This window comes from Necator americanus, chromosome X (genome assembly GCF_031761385.1).
Source record: "Necator americanus strain Aroian chromosome X, whole genome shotgun sequence".
In the NCBI taxonomy this organism is placed as follows: Eukaryota; Metazoa; Nematoda; class Chromadorea; order Rhabditida; family Ancylostomatidae; genus Necator; species Necator americanus.
In genome coordinates, this window is record NC_087376.1 from 17,031,150 (window position 1) to 17,047,659 (window position 16,510).

At 42.6% G+C, this 16,510-nt stretch overlaps 8 protein-coding genes across 8 annotated transcripts; 1 reads left to right on the forward strand and 7 right to left on the reverse strand.

The window, feature by feature from the left end:
* Positions 1–501: 501 nt before the first annotated feature.
* Positions 502–1,182, reverse strand: RB195_023671 (uncharacterized protein; the record flags this gene model as incomplete). Its single annotated transcript, XM_064211188.1, has 1 exon — positions 502–1,182. The coding sequence occupies one exon, from the start codon at positions 1,180–1,182 to the stop codon at positions 502–504; it is 681 nt and encodes a 226-aa protein (XP_064067069.1).
* A 176-nt stretch (positions 1,183–1,358) lies between these two features.
* RB195_023672 (uncharacterized protein) lies at positions 1,359–1,823 on the reverse strand (the record flags this gene model as incomplete). Its single annotated transcript, XM_064211189.1, has 1 exon — positions 1,359–1,823. The coding sequence occupies one exon, from the start codon at positions 1,821–1,823 to the stop codon at positions 1,359–1,361; it is 465 nt and encodes a 154-aa protein (XP_064067070.1).
* A 1,353-nt stretch (positions 1,824–3,176) lies between these two features.
* On the reverse strand, positions 3,177–3,569 carry RB195_023673 (uncharacterized protein; the record flags this gene model as incomplete). Its single annotated transcript, XM_064211190.1, has 1 exon — positions 3,177–3,569. One exon carries the CDS (start codon positions 3,567–3,569, stop codon positions 3,177–3,179), a length of 393 nt encoding a protein of 130 aa, XP_064067071.1.
* A 122-nt stretch (positions 3,570–3,691) lies between these two features.
* Positions 3,692–4,237, reverse strand: RB195_023674 (uncharacterized protein; the record flags this gene model as incomplete). The annotated part of the gene is made up of 1 exon (XM_064211191.1): positions 3,692–4,237. The coding sequence occupies one exon, from the start codon at positions 4,235–4,237 to the stop codon at positions 3,692–3,694; it is 546 nt and encodes a 181-aa protein (XP_064067072.1).
* A 6,189-nt stretch (positions 4,238–10,426) lies between these two features.
* Positions 10,427–10,684, reverse strand: RB195_023675 (uncharacterized protein; the record flags this gene model as incomplete). Its single annotated transcript, XM_064211192.1, has 1 exon — positions 10,427–10,684. The coding sequence occupies one exon, from the start codon at positions 10,682–10,684 to the stop codon at positions 10,427–10,429; it is 258 nt and encodes an 85-aa protein (XP_064067073.1).
* A 394-nt stretch (positions 10,685–11,078) lies between these two features.
* Positions 11,079–11,414, reverse strand: RB195_023676 (uncharacterized protein; the record flags this gene model as incomplete). Its single annotated transcript, XM_064211193.1, has 1 exon — positions 11,079–11,414. The coding sequence occupies one exon, from the start codon at positions 11,412–11,414 to the stop codon at positions 11,079–11,081; it is 336 nt and encodes a 111-aa protein (XP_064067074.1).
* Positions 11,415–14,167: 2,753 nt separating this feature from the next.
* On the forward strand, positions 14,168–14,425 carry RB195_023677 (uncharacterized protein; the record flags this gene model as incomplete). The annotated part of the gene is made up of 1 exon (XM_064211194.1): positions 14,168–14,425. One exon carries the CDS (start codon positions 14,168–14,170, stop codon positions 14,423–14,425), a length of 258 nt encoding a protein of 85 aa, XP_064067075.1.
* Positions 14,426–15,525: 1,100 nt separating this feature from the next.
* On the reverse strand, positions 15,526–15,831 carry RB195_023678 (uncharacterized protein; the record flags this gene model as incomplete). The annotated part of the gene is made up of 1 exon (XM_064211195.1): positions 15,526–15,831. One exon carries the CDS (start codon positions 15,829–15,831, stop codon positions 15,526–15,528), a length of 306 nt encoding a protein of 101 aa, XP_064067076.1.
* Between the last annotated feature and the right edge of the window lie 679 nt (positions 15,832–16,510).

Here is a 16,510-nt window from a genome sequence, read left to right on the forward strand (position 1 = left end):
GTGTCCTACACTGCTGTAAAAACGTGATCTATATCAATATGAAAAAAATGTAGGAAGAGTCCGGCCCTTGATTTGCTTTGATTTCGTCTTTGTTTGCTTCGAGCTATGAATTGATGAATCCCTCCTATTTCAATCGTTGGGGATATAATGACTTACTTGAGTCAGGAAGCGGGCTAATATTATTGCCTGAAGCGATTTGCCACATCTTCACCGAGGTGTGTCGCCCTTAAAGGCATCATTCCACGAATCTGAGGTGGTACGGATTTCAGGTGGAGTATTCTTATAAGGGATAGTACATTATCGAGAGGAGGGTGATTACTTCCATTTCTTCCTAATTGCCGTAAAAAACGGCCCGGAAGATACGGCTTCAGGCGTTCTGGCGCACTATTTTCTATAGGGAGTTCGACTGGAGCGCGTCAGCCTTGTGCGGCGCCGCAGTTAGGAAGAAATGGACGTAACCACCTCTCCATAATCTACTATCCCTTATAAGAATACTCCACCTCAAATCTGCACCACCTCAGATTCGTGAGGTGATGCCTTTAAACGTAGCTTCGTCCAGTCTTCTGCGAGAGCTTGCGCAGAATCAATCCATTCGTCGCTATTCCATATCCAGCGAAACCTTACATCTCGCCTGAACTGCCTATCCACGCCGAGTGTCCTCAGGTCCTCGTTCACCACCTCAGTCGAGAACTTCCGTTCTCGGCCGGCTGGCCTCTTCCTGCTTAAACCCGACGAACTTCTTAGAACTCGTTGGGCGGGGCGATCTGCTGGTCTCCTTAATATATGACTAAAGAAGCGAAGACGATTTACTCTAGCCACTTTCGATGGCAGTGCAAGATGTTCATATCTTCCAAGTGTCATCCGCCGGTAAACTACATCAAAAAAATCTTCACTGTGGCAAACCCTAGGCCAAAAGTAGCCAAGTAGTCGTCTAAGCAGCTTTCGTTTCTTGCAATCAAGCCTCTCCATCACCGTAGATGGAGCTGCCGTCTCCGATCCGTACATCATGATGGGGCGAATTGCGGATAAGTAGACTCGCAGCTTAACTTCGTTGGTGATGTGGGTCGACCACAGGCGTTTCGTTAAGGTGTTAAACGCAGAAGTGGCGTTAGCGTATCTTTGCTGAACATCTCTCTCGTAGCTGCCACGTTCTTCAGGGTACAGCACGGTAACAGAACTCATCGACGTGTTCTATCGATTGTCCGTCCACCCTGATTTCCGTTCGAGGTCTCGAAGAGATCCACATCTGCTTAGATTTATTAGGGCGTAGACGTAGTCCATAGGCTGCAGCCAGCTTCGATACAAAGTTAACAACATGTTGAAGTTTCGTACTGCTTTCCGCAAAGATAACAACATCGTCAGCCTACTCGAGATCGGTCAAGAGGTGCACCTAATGCTGTTAGAATTATATCGGCAGGACAATGATCTACTGTTCTTTGCATAATGTCGTAGATGGCGAAATTGGACAGGAAGGCTCCTGCCACTGCCCCTTGTCTTACTCCAGTTACCACTTCAAATGGTGTTGTACATCCGGCTGGTGTCCGAACTGCAGCAGTTTTTCGCTGATTTATGTCATCAAACAAGCGAACAAACTTTCCTGGTACTCCATCGGTGCGGAGCGCGTTGAGAAGACGGCCTCGGTGAGGAGAGTCGAACGTAGCTTCAAAATCCAGAAACGCTAGTTGCATTGGCTTCGAATACCGCTGCCAGGTTTCGATCATCTCTGTAGCCACCTTCGACGGCCGTATCAGATTTTGATACTTTCCAGGTGTCATCTGCCGATACGCCATGTTCCCTTCCCGTAAAGTTCTTCGTTGTGGCATATCCAGGGACAAAAGTAGCTAAGCATGCATCTAAGCAGCTTCCACCCAATCAAGCCTTTACGTCAACGTAGACTCTGAGAGAGAGTGCTACCCAAGTATCCGATCCGTACATCATGATGGTGCGAATTGCGGAAAGGTAGGCTTGCAGCTTGACTTCTTTTTGGTGGTGAGGGTCGATCACGGGCACTTCGTTAATCTGCATCGCATCCTTGCTGAAAATCTTTTTCGTAGCTGGCAATGCTCTTCAGCATGCAGCTCAAGTAGCAGAACTCATCGAAGTGTTCAACCGCTCGTCCGTCTACCCAGATTGCTGTCGAGAAATTAGAGGTCTCGAACAGACCCACGCCTGTTGCAGCCAGGTTCGATACAAGGTTGACAACATGCTGAAAATTCGAACCCCGCGAATATAACGTCGTCGGCGTACTCTATATTGATCAAAATCAACTTATCTTTGCTAGATGTTATTGATGGTAAAGTTGAACAGGAATGGTTTTGCCGCTGTCATTTGTTTTACTCCACTTACCACTTCAAACGGTGTTGTACATCCGGCTGGTGTTCGAAGTGCGGCAGTTGTTTGCTGATTCATGACATCAAGTAAGGGAACGAAGTTTTCTGGTACTACATCGGCGCGAAGTGCGTCGGGAAGCCGGCTTCGATGAGCAGATTCGAAAGCGGACCTATTTCGAATCTTCCCCTTGTTCTAATCTTCGTCGACTATGAGATCCGTCCGCGTCCTAGATATGCACGTGAGGATGATCTTGGTGAATACTTTGTATAACACGCTCAGCAAGCATATCGGACGGTAGTTCCGGTATGCTTGCTCGGTTTTGTCGGTCACCTTTCTTATGGATAAGAACGGTTCGCGAGGTCTTCCACTGGTCCGGGATCCTTTCTTTCTGAAGGTAGGATGTCATGCGGATGGCCACCAGCCCGAAAAAAAGTCTGCTGATATAAAATCAGGTCCGGGGGCTGTGCCAAGTTTCATGCTCTCGATAGCGACTCGTACTTCCGAAGGGAAAATCCGTGGTGGAGCTTCACCATTGGGGATGATCGGGCTTGACATAGGAGTTGATGAATGGAAAAGGTTCGAGTAGAACCTCTTCGTAATGATTTCCATCTCACGACGAGAAGATGTGCGAGTCCCAGCAAAGCTGCTAGCGGAATATTACATTCGCGGAAATTCCTGCGGCACTTCTTTAGACTCGTTCTTCTTTGCGCTGCTTCCAGAATCTTCTTCTGCCCGTATTTCAAAAGATCCCCCTGCAACGTTTTTCTGCAGCTACTGTTTGCTACTAACCGCTCAATGAGCGATGCATTCGGATCAAGCCTCAAAGCCCTTTTTCTTTCCAACAATTATTTGGTGGTCTTCGAAATTCGATCCAAGTTTGTCGTGTGCGGCTTCGAGGCACGCTCAGCACAGGTTCGTAATCCTCTGAGCAGCATCTCGTAGTTCACGTTTGGGTCCTCCTCGATGTGCCGGTCATCTTGGGACAAGGAGTCCTCGAGTGCGCAATCGTCGTAGACGACTTCTTTTCTCCTTCTTTGTCGAGTGGAGATGTTCTTTTCCATCGTGTGGCTAAGTCGTATTACCGCACGAAGGAAACGGTGATCAGAACCACTACAAAAGGATGGTGCTACTGAGACATCAAGTAGACACCACCTCCGGTTGGTGTGTATGTGGTCGATCTCCGCACGAGTCGCGCCATTGGGCGATTCCCATGTCCACCGACGATGATCTTTTTTCATGAAAAGAGAGTTCCCATGAAGGAGGCGAGCGGCGGACAACAGCCCAGCAAGACGATTGCCATTTTCATTCCGGTCCCCTAGTCCAAATCTTCCAATCCTGTATTCCACTTTTGTGGCTTTTCCTAGTTTTGCGTTGAAGTCTCAACGAATTTGTAGGACTTCTCGTTGCGGATCACTTCCTTCAGCTCCTCGTAAAACGCGTCCAATTCGGATTCATCAGCTACTGATGTTGGTGAGTAGCAGTTGATGATACTGGTGGGTTTTTGGCGCAGAAGGCGGAGGCGAAGAATGGCCAGACGAGGTGACAGGATCTCGTGAGAATCGACAAGATGGGCGACGGATGGGTGCACAACAAAACCAACACCGCCTACATTTCGCGACGAAACCTTCTCTCCACAAATGAAGAGTGTACCGTCATTCATCTGTCGTACGTCGCTCCTTCTGCACTTGGTCTCCTGCAGAGCAATCACATGAAATTTGACACGCTCTGCAGCTCCGAGAAGGGCATGCAGGTCAGCGTCTGTGGAAATTGTTCTCGCGTTGTAAGTACACAGTCTGAGACAGTCTCCATGGCGAGTCGTGCGTGTGTTGCCTTGGTCCAGAATCAATGACGTCCTGAGCAACCTGAGATTTGGTCGCCTCTCACCGGTCGCCATACCGTCCGACATCTGAGACGCAGGGCCCAGTGTGCAGGGTGTTGAGGCAGTGAATATGCTGGAGTGGCAAAAGGACTTTCCCCAAACTAAGCAGCCATGCCACGGCGAGCTTAGCTTTCACCACAGGTCGTCGTTTTGCCAAGACGGTGGTGAATCTTAGCAGTGGTTTACTCTTAGCTAGGCTTCCGATTCCGAGAAGTCGGAATGTCGGATGTGTCGAACTTTTTCTCAGCTTGGGAGACCCTGCCGGAGGACGAACCTCCGTTGTGCATCGCAGTTAGACGCCCAGAGTAACCTCCACGCCACTATGAGGCGGTGAATCGTTATGGATGACAAGCATGGAAATTTTGCGAACTCGTGTTTCCCTGTCCTTGGTGGCAACGTAGTACTCCCCGAACATTAGAGAGGAGACAGTAGGGATTCTTGCACACCTTCACTGTTAGACGCCGAATAGCGAAAAATTTTGACAGCGGTTTCATGGAATATGTCCACGTAATTCCTTTTCCCTTTTCTACCCGAATACCTTTTCTGTGAGCCCAGGTTCAGCTTTGCTGTCCGCGTTATTTTTTTTTTCTATAATCCTTCCAATTCCTGCTGGTTTATACACGTCTTTGCAGCTTTGTAACATCAATGGTCACAGTGACCTTTGTTTGCATTGTGTATCCAATCATTGCCTGCATCAACCTTTGTCTCTACTACGTATCATATCAAATAATTTTACATGTTTCAACGCATCGTTGTGTTATCACCAAGAGGAAGAACAATACTCCAAGACATCGCGAGATAGTTGTGACGAGATAGTTGTTACATCCATAATAATCGAGATGGTTGAGATATCTCCATATTGGTGCCGTAACAATGGAGAACATTCAATCACCAGAGCTGTACCAACTTTCCTCTAAGCTGTGGCGTAAACAATGTTGCTCATGATGCCGACTTTCCTTTAGACTCCTTGCAAGTCTATGTGATTGGCGAGAGTTATAACAACGTGGTGCAGACAAGAGCGTTGTGGGATCTGTGTCATATCCGGCATTCGTGATTCATTGTGATCGTTGCTGATGGATAAAATATTTCTTGAAAAATGGATGGGAAAATGAACCGTTTCATCACTAACATCTCAGAACAGCAATTTGGGGGATAGCTGGATAGGTGGAGTAACTCGTGTAGTAGTGTCGTCTCAATGTGTTTGAGTAAGCCTTTGAAAACTGGTACTCATTCAAAAGTATTTTCTTCTATGCTGACTGCAACTGCTGACTATGAATATGATGAAAATACCCCAGCTTGGTCTCAATGGTTTCAGCTATGCTATTGCTGAACCCTGATGGAGTAACGGGAGTAATGTGTAAATGGTGTAGAAGGTTCGATGCCCTGCTTAAACAGCTATTTTAGGGAAACTGATTTCCTAGAGCGAGGGATAATATAAGAATTAGTTTTACTGCAGTCACCAAAATGGCGCCTTGAAGGAGTATCTGTTTTGTAAGATGTTTTGTGTGCATTACCGTGCACACTGCAAACTTTTCAACTTGATGAACCGGTCAAAGCAGCTGTGGGCTCTGATTTAAAGAACATCTATTCAGCGTGTCGAGCTTGGTTTATAGTCGAATTCTAAACGATATAATCTGTATGTATGTATGTATGTATGTATGTATGTATGTATGTATGCATGTATGTATGCATGTATGTATGCATGTATGTATGTATGTATGTATGTATGTATGTATGTATGTATGTATGTATATATATATATGTATATATGTATATATGTATATATGTATATTTGTATGTATGTATGTATGTATGTATGTATGTATGTATATATATATGCATATATGTGTGTATGTATGTATGTATGTATGTATGTATGTATGTACGCATGTATGTATGTACGTATGTATATATATATGTATATATGTATGTATGTATGTATGTATGTATGCATGTATGTATGTATGCATGTATGTGTGTATGTGTACATGTGTATATGTGTATATGTATGCATGTATGTGTATATGTATGTATATATGTGTGTATGTGTGTATGTGTATGTGTATATGTATGTGTGTACGTGTATATGTGTATACGTATATCTCGCAATTTCCCAATGAATTTCACTGGCAACTTGAATTTGCAATGCTTCACCCTCTGGAAAGACTACCAGTTAGTGCTCGTTAAAAAAAATAAAGATCTTTCTTACTACTGAGCTTTCTCAAATCACATAGCGGTTTCTTACCTTTGCTCCATCCGTCTTTGTTTTTCTGCTATTTCATTTCTCTATTCAGCGCATTGATCTTCTGTTTTAGGTTGTACGTAATGTGTTAAATAGAGCGGTTTTAGGTTATGCTGCGTTTTCTCAGCTCTATTTCAGCTACTCACCAGAAGCAGAAGAAGTTTGTCTCCTCAATTTCGAGTTCTCCTTTTAAATTGGAGTTAAAGGGACTTAGCTTACTCGGTCGGTTCTGTTGTTTTCCTTGTCTTTTCTGTCAGAACGATTCAATAGAGATTAAAAAAGAAAGTTTATGTTTTGACTTGAAAATCCAATCTTTTGGAAAAAAATGCATGTTTCTTTTCTTTGTAAGAAAGGGACAGAAAAATCGACAAATACACTGGTTTTTCACCGTCAGGTATCTTCGAGTGCAAGGTTCTGGATATATTTGATACATTTACAAAAGTTGTAGTCCTTCGGCCATGCAATGGACCAATGTCAATGTCTTTTTTGCTGCCGTTATCGTGTTTTTCACAAATGAAAAGTATCCAGCACAAACAATGAAAATAAAAAAAAATTAGGTACGATTTTTAGCAACCCGGGAGAAAGTACGTGAAGGATATCTGTATGATTTCTTCTTCCACAGTAGTGATAAGAGGTGAGAGATGTTCTCTGGACATGTGATTATTAATGATCATTTGATTGACTGATCGCAAGCTTAGTTATGTAGATTCGAAATTAAACGAAAAAATTCGGACGATCATTCTGACACATTCTCAGCTTAGTGCTATTCAATAGGATTCTTTAGTATCGTCTGTAGATGAAAATGAAGCTTCGAAGGTGGTATGATGGGGAAAACAATGCAGCCACCTAAAAAGCGAGAAAGCACTTCAGAAGGAATTTTGCACAGATTTCTCTACTTTCTTCTCTTTCAGTAAACTAAATAGGAATTTATCTTTATTTCTATTTAATCATAATGCATCGATGTATATGTCAACATAAAGTTTTGATAATTTTAATTAGAAGCTTTCCGCTTTGGTCAAATTCGTGGCAACCTTACAAAAGGTTAAGGACGTACAGCAAGCTCGTAGAAGAGAAGCCTTAAAATTAATGCATCGGTCGAATCATAAGATTGATAGAAGATTGACTCAAAATTGCAACAAAGTGGAAACCTTCCTTTCACGCTTCAAGGGTGAAAAGCTGAGACATTGACGCTCAACTCTCTATTGAGTCTCATGTACCGCGATTTGAGATATGTATATATATATATGTATATATATATGTATATATGTAATGTATTTATGTTTATATATTTGAGATATATATATATATGTAGATATATAATGTATATATATATGTGTGTATGTATGTATGTATGTATGTACATACATACATACATACATACATACATACATACATACATACATACATACATACATACATGCATACATACATACATTCACACATTCATACATTCATACATACATACATACATACATACATACATACATGCATACATACATACATACATGCATACATACATACATACATACATACATACATACATACATGCATACATACATACATACATACATACATACATACATACATACATACATACATACATACATACATGCATACATACATACATTCACACATTCATACATACATACATACATGCATACATACATACATACATACATACATACATACATACATACATACATACATACATGCATACATGCATACATACATACATACATACATACATACATACATACATACATACATACATACATACATACATACATACATACATACATACATACATACATACATACATACATACATACATACATACATACATACATACATGCATACATACATACATTCACACATTCATACATACATACATACATTCATACATACATACATACATACATACATACATACATACATACATACATACATACATACATACATACATACATACATACATACATACATACATACATACATACATACATACATGCATACATACATACATACATACATACATACATACATACATACATACATACATACATACATACATGCATACATACATACATTCACACATTCATACATTCATACATTCATACATTCACACATCCACACATTCACACATTCACACATTCACACATTCATACATTCATACATACACCCGTGTTGCAGCGATAGATACTTGCTTAGATTCTTAGGTGGGCCCAGCATCTTCCACTCGTTTCATTTCCTCGACATGGTCATTCAAGACGTTCTCAGGTGTCTTGATTGACGTTGACGAGGTCCTTGAGCCGTACCTGGCTGAGCTCTCAGCTGGTCCATTCATGTAGCGAACGCACTACCCCATCTCGTTAGCGGTCCCTCTCGGAGGGCGTTTAGCTTTCTTCCTGGGATTCACTCTAGCGTTCTTTTAGTCCATCTATCGTCGATTATTGTCATTATGTGACGGCCCATCTATGCTTTGCTTTCGATATATATCCCGCTGGCTAGCAAAAATGGGACATTGCTCGTAAGTTGGAGCTGCGAAAGCCGGCCACGTGTTGTGTGCGCCGTTTAAACTTGAGAAGACATCTCTTAAGGGTTTTGTAGGTAGTGAGTAGTTTCCTAGATGTGGCAGCGATATCTGCCCACGTCTCCGCTCATAACAGAGCGCTGGAAAAACTGTAGAGTCAAACAGATGGGCGCGGAGATCCTGGTCCGTAGCTCCCCTGACTGGTGCGAATGCTGCCCACGCTGCTCTCATCCTTCTATTTAGTTTTCCCATCAAGTCGTTTTCCATATTCATAGAACGTCTGAGTTATACGTATGACGAAGTTTCCACTATTTGGGAACCTTAAAGTAAGCCTTAAAGTCTCCTTCTTCGTTTTTCATGAACTTTGTCTTCGTTCTGTTCATTCGCAGTCCTAATCTCTTTCCTGCTTTGTTCAGTTCTTTGAGAATCGTTTCTGCCTCATTGGTACTTCTCGAAAAGAGAAAGATGTCTGCAAAACGAAGGTTGGAGAGGAATCTTCCATCAACACGTATGCGCCTTTCTTCCCAAGAAAGTGATTTCACTATCCATTGCAATGCAGCCGTGAACAGCTTGGGCGATACAGTATCGCCTTGTCGTACCTCCTTTCCAATGGGTATGGTGAGGGGCGGTGCAAAAGCTGTATCCTAGTGGTACATCGATCGTAGCAATCGGCTTATGTCCTCACACGCGACGCTCCCACACCTTGGTCGACCAGCGCTTACTGTATTGCATTCGTTTCTACGCTGTTGAAGGCTTTCTCATAAGCGACGAAGGTTAGAACAAGGGGCAGGCGGTATTTTCCAAACATCTGGCACTCGACACGGTCTGGATGTGGTCCAAGCAGCGGGACCCCTGACGGAATCCAGCCTGTTCTTGAGGCTGGGCTCCATCCAGCGTCCCAAATATGCGCGTGAGGATGATATCAGTGAATACTTTGTATAACACACTCAGCAAGCATATCACACCGCAGTTCCGAAGTTCCTCTCGGTCACCTTTCTTATGGATAAGAACGGTTCACGAGGTCTTCCACTGGTCTGGGATCTTTTCTTTTTGAGGGAAGGACCTCACGTGCGCTACTAAGATTACATGAAGTGGATGGCCGCTAGCGCGAAGAAAGTTTGCTATTATAAAATCAGTTCCGGGGGTTGTGCCAGGTTTCATTTTCTTGATAGCGATTCGTACTTCCAAAAGGAGAATCCGTGGTGGAGCTTCACCAGTGAGGATGATCGAGCTTAACACAGGAATTGAAGAACGGAAAAGGTTCGAGTAGGACCTCTCCGTAATGAGTTCCATTTTACAACGAGAAGACGTGCGAATCCCGTCTTCACTAATTATATTTTCGCGGAGATCCCGGCGGCACTTCTTTAGACTCGTTCTTTTTTGTGCTGCTTCCAGAATCTTCTTCTGCCTGTGTTTCAAAAGATCCCCCTGCAGCTAGTGTTTGCTACAAACCGCTCAATGTGCGATGCATTCGGATAAAGCCTCGAAGCCCTTCTTTCCAACAATTCCTTGGTGGTCTTCGAAATTCGATCCAAGTTTGTCGTGCGCGGCTTTGAGGCACGCTCAGCACAGGCTCGTAGTACTCTTCCTCTTCTGTAGGCTTTCCTAGTTTTGCTTTGAAGTCGCCGACAACGAATTTGTAGAAGGACTTCTCGGACCTCTTCCTCCAGCTCCTCATAAAACGCGTCCAACTCGGATTCATCAGCTGCTGATGTTGGTGAGTAGCAGTTGATGATACTGATGGGTTTTTGGCCTGGAGAGCAAGGTAAAGAATGACCAGACGAGGTGATAGGATCTCGTAAGAATGGAAAAGATGACGACGGATTAGTGCACAACAAAACCAAAACCGCCTACATTTCACGGCTGAACTTTCTCTCCACGAATGACAAATATACTGTTATTCATCGAGTCGTGCGTGTGTCTCCTTGTACCAAGAAATTCAGAGACGTCCTGAACAACCTGAGATTTGATCGCCTCTCACTGGATACCGTCCGACGTCTGAGACGGTAGGGCCTAGTGTGCAAGATACTGAGGCAGTGAATATCTTGAAGTGGCAAAAAGACTTTTCCCCAAATTAAAGTGCGAACCTATATGGATCAGGGAGCTACTTTGCGACATTTAGCTAAGACGATGGTGAATCTTAGCAGTGGTTTAATCTTAGCTAGGTTTCCGTTTCCGAGAAGTCGGAATATCGGATGTATCGAGTTCTTCAGCTTGGGAGACTCTGCCGAAAGAACCTCCGCTGTGCATCGCAATTCGACGCCCAGAGTCACCTCTACGGCAGTATGAGGCGGCGAATCGTTATGGATGACAAGCGTGGAAATTTTGCGAACTCGCCTAAACTCGCTGACTTTGCGAACTCGCCTAAACTCGCTGACTTTGCGAACTCGTGTTTTCCTGTCCTTGGTGGCAACGTAGTACTCCCCGAACATTAGAGAGGAGACAGTAGGGATTCTTGCACACCTTCACTGTTAGACGCCGAATAGCGAAAAAGTTTGACAACGGTTTCATGGAATATGTCCACGTAATTCCTTTTCCCTTTTTTACCCGAATACCTTTTCTGTGAGCCTAGGTTCAGCTTTGCTGTCCGCGTTATTTTTTTTTTCTATAATCCTTCCAATTCCTGCTGGTTTATACACGTCTTTGCAGCTTTGTAACATCAATGGTCATATATACATATATACGCATATATACATATATACGTATATATATACATACGTTACATACATACGTACATGTATACATTAATTCATTTGTTCATTTATTTCTCTGCCAGCTATACTATTTATAGATTATATCATTTAGCATTTGACTGTAAACCAAACTCGATACATTGAGCAGATGTTCTTTAAATTAGAGCCCGCAGCTGCTTCGACTGGTCCATCAAGTGGAACCGTTTGCAGTGTGCACGGTGTAATGTTTTGTTATGTAATATTTCGTGTGTAATGCACACAAAACACCTTACTAAACAGAAACTCCTTCAAGGCGCTATTTTTATGACTGCAGTAAAGCTAATTCTTATATTCTCCCTCGCTCTAGGTAATCAGTTTTCCTAAAATAGCTGTCTAAGCAGGGCATCAAACCTCCTACAACATTTACACAGCACTCCCGTTACTCCATCAGGGTTCAGCAATAACATAGCTGAAATCATTGAGGCCAAGCTTGGGTATTTTCATCGCATTCATAGCGGTGTTCGTTGTCCAAATCTTAATTCAGGAATTCGTACAAACAGCACCACAAAACCTTGAAATATGTAAAATTATTTGATACTAGCCTGAACGTCGGGCTAAAGCAGGACTTCAGGCTTTTTTTGCTGTTCGCTTCGCTCCCCTTCATCGATCAATGAGAAATAACAGTAGCGACATTTTTGTAAAATTAGAATTGCTTCTTTTCTATCAACTTATCCTTCACTTTTTTAACCCCAAAAATTTAAGCATAGATGAAAGATTTTCCCTAAACGCTCAGTTCTATATTTGGGGAATATGTTTCTCTCAAATCTCCACAATTTGGAAACATCATTTGAAGAAATTCGAGTTTCCACCTAATAGCAAAGAATGATGTGCTAACATGAAAACGTGAATATCACTATCATAATGATAAAAATAACGGTCTACGTCGGATCGCGTAAACTGTTGGCTACTATGTATTTCGTTGCGTTTCCTTTTTTTGAGCAGTCGTTCGTACCTGCGTTTCCTTTTTTTGAAGAAAGGATGTTAGCAGTATCAAGAGATATGCTGGGAAGTAGATATCCGAAGGAACCGTAGAAACGCCTTCTATCGCGTTGGGACTTCTGCGCACCAATCTGACGCAGTGGAACCCATTTCTCCCCACTCTATAGCTTCCTGGCACCATTCCTACCCCGTGAGACCCGTTCCCCCCATTTTACAGCTATCTGGCTCCGGGTCATGAAGAACGCCTACTGCGAGGACGGAGGAGTAAAACTTGAAAGCTCCCAAATCGTGGAAACTTCGTCATACGTACAACACCGCTACTAACTTGTGTCGCAAAATCCGTCGCCGATGGATTAATCCGTCGCAAACCGTCGCAATTCTTGGAAGTGGACAAAATTTAATTTTGAAAATACCATTCGAAAGTAAATGAGCTGCTGATTTCAAATATACTTCGAGAATTTACTTTTGACGAATGTGTGGCCTGAAAACGGGCAAAGTTTCGTCAAGCCCCGTTAATTACTTTCACACTTCCGCAATCCTGCCATTGGCATATCTCGCGGATACATCTCCATGGAAGGAAGGGATGCTCACAGGATTTCCGCTTATTTTTCGAAATTGGATAAAATGTTTATTACATCCGTAATCAGGGGGTTATTTAGAGCATTTTGGTACCCCACACCATATGTTGATTCGAAATTCCCATTCTCTTCAGAAATTCACGAAAGTGCTCCATCGAAGGTTAACGAAAGCCATACTTTGCAAGCTGAGAAAAATCTCCTTGGAAATTTTTCATCGAACAACTGTCACATGACAATAGTTTATATTGTAAGCTTCTAGCTTTGAAAATGCCTAGTTTTTCCAGTGTCAAACTTACAACACTACTCTATTTCGTTATTTGGCCCAATTTTTGAACAGCTGTCAACGGCTTAGAATTGACGCTTAAGTCTCGCGATTTGGTACTTGCCTAGAACTCTCCTTCCTTCACGAGAAGTGCATTAGGCGCTAACATTGGATGACAGCTGATCATGGTTTTCGAGTGACCAAATTGGAGGAAACTTCGTCTGTTTTCACAAAGCAGAGATTTTTACAGCCTCTATGAATTTTTTCAGTATCACAAATAGCCAGTTCTTCGCACAAAAAGACGCTCTTTCGAATGATGTTGAATTCACTTTTATTTACAAACTTCAAAATTCCAACACTGACTCCGCCCTCTTATAGAGCAGGCGATATAGCTGGAATGGTTATCGCGGCCCAGGCATGGTCTGCCAGGCATCTCACACCTTCGATAGGTGACTCCTCTGGCGATTCGGCGTCACAGAGAGACAGTAATGTTTGAACATAACATAAACGAAGCTAATTACTACCCACAGAGCCTTTGAGAGATACCTTCTGAAGTTTAATCGGCGCACACAATACCTAGCCGGTCTTCGCAGCTCCAACTTAAGAGGAATGTCTCGTCTTTGCGAGCCAGCGGAATATACATCGAAAGCAAAGCATAGATGGGCCGTCACAAAATGACAATAACCGACGATAGATGGACTAAAAGAACGCTAGAGTGGATCCCAAGAGATGCTAAACGCCCTCGAGGGAGACCGCCAAAGAGATGGGGTGACGTGGTCGCTACAATGGATTCGATGGACGAATTGAGAGCTCAGCTGGATACGGCTCAAGGACCTCGTCAACGTCACTCACGAAATTTGAGATCATCTTGGATGACAATGGCGAGGGAACGAAACGAGTGGAAGAGATGCTGGGGCCCGCACGTCCAATGAAGACGGGCCATCTAAGTATCTAAGTAAGTACGTATATTGGTATCGAAGGAGTGTTTGAAGTTGATGGTTGAATATTCTCCAAATGTAGAACTGACGCGTTTAGAAGGAAAACTCTTTAATCTTCCGCCCTAATTAATAACAAAAAAAAAGAAGGAAAGCGTTGTTAGAAATATACAAATCTAACTTCACAGAAAATCCCACTACTGTAAATTTCAATTGATCAGTGAAGGGGAGTGAAGCGAACACCACAGAAAGTCTGAACTCCGGCTTTAGCCGGACATTCAGGCTGGTATATATGTATATGTATATGTATATGTATATGTATATGTATATGTATATGTATATATATATATATATATATATATATATATATATATATATATATATATATATATATAACACGAGGTAAATTAGGAAGTTCTGAGCGTTTCGCTAAATTTCTTTTAGTGAGCCATATCTGACGATGTTAACATCACATTAGATCATACCTTACGGCGACTTGCAAGCATTTGCAAACATTTCTTGATGGTTCGAATCTGGCCTTAAGAGACGCTTGTGAAAATCAGATGGTCAAGTTTTTTGTCAATAAGGGCGAGGATTTCTTCAATCGCGGAATCATGGTATTGCTGTCAAAATAGACAAAAGTTATCGAACAAAACGGCGCATATTTTATCTAAATCGGATGGTCCCAACTATGTTGAATTCATCGAATCATCGAAGTGAAACAAAAAGAAACACCCAGAACTTTTTGCTTCATCTAGTATGATATATCACCTTGATCACCTTGATTTCCGTTGTTTTTCGATTTGCTCGAGTGGGCGCCAGTAATACTTCCATTAGTCCCTATCGCATGCGAGAATCACCCAGTAATTTTTTCTTTCGCGTGGGAACGAAGAGCAAACTCTGACTATCGGATAGGCTGTGTTCATGTAGTGCGTTTAATTCTGTGTGGGATCCAATCACACACAGTTCTGGCCCTACAGTTTCTTTCAGACGCATCATGTGACCGACCCACCTTATTTTGCTTTACTTGGCAAATGCGGCGACGTCTCTATCTTCGATCGTTGATGTAGACCAGAACTTTGAATATTGCCCTTCATTTATGTGAGGTGGTACACTCTTAGCATCGTCCTTTTGATTGAGCTTTCAATGACGCCGGCCGCATTTTCTTCCTTCTTAGAAAGTGCCCACATTTCCGAGGCATAGCTCAAAGAAGGAAGTGCGGTAGTAGTGTTGAAGAGGTGAGCTGGGTGTTCGTAGTCTTCTTTACTACATCCTCGATGCTCTTGTACGCTCCTCAAGCCACAACAGCGTGGAATATTTTCATTATATAGGGTGTAGTTAGGGCATCCGAGACCTATCCGTTTCATATGAGCATCGTCTTTCGCAGACTCAGCTAAAGCCATGTTTCCACAAGTTCCGTTGAATTCAGCCAACACTCGCTCCGCTTTCAGATGCTAGTTGTTACCAGAACGATGTCATCATCAAAGCGCAGCGATCATCAATCTTCACTCCTATTTCGTTCCATTCCAACTTCCGTATCGTGTTCTTGAGAGTGTGTGTTAATATTTTAGATGAGATTGTGTCATTTTGTCGAATCCATCTCTTCACGTCGATTGTGATATCCTTGTAGAATGGCGAAACTGCGGTCGCGAATTTATTGTACAACTGTCGAAGTAACTTTACTGAATAAGAAAGCCTTGTTTTTCCTGCTTTTCCAGAACAGGAAGACTAGATCACTTAACTTGGTTGCTGGTTCCTCTCTGACCGCGTGCATAAGTTTTGCTTGAATTCAGTAGTCGGTGGCATTTGACGTTTGAATAAGGTGTTAAAGCGATCCGAGATTTTAGCATTACCGTGCTAATTCTTTCTTTTCCTTCAGACTTTTCAATCCTCTTCAATCCATTTTTCGCACATAGAACAGAACCTCTGATTCAGTGGTTAATTGCTCGCGTAACAGTCCTTAGACATTATCGAAATGAAGAGCCGACAGTTCTTGACGTTTAAACAGTTTGTTAAAGTACTCCCACTAAATAGAAAATTAGACAAATAGACTGCCACAAATAGGCCAAATAGACTTACCAC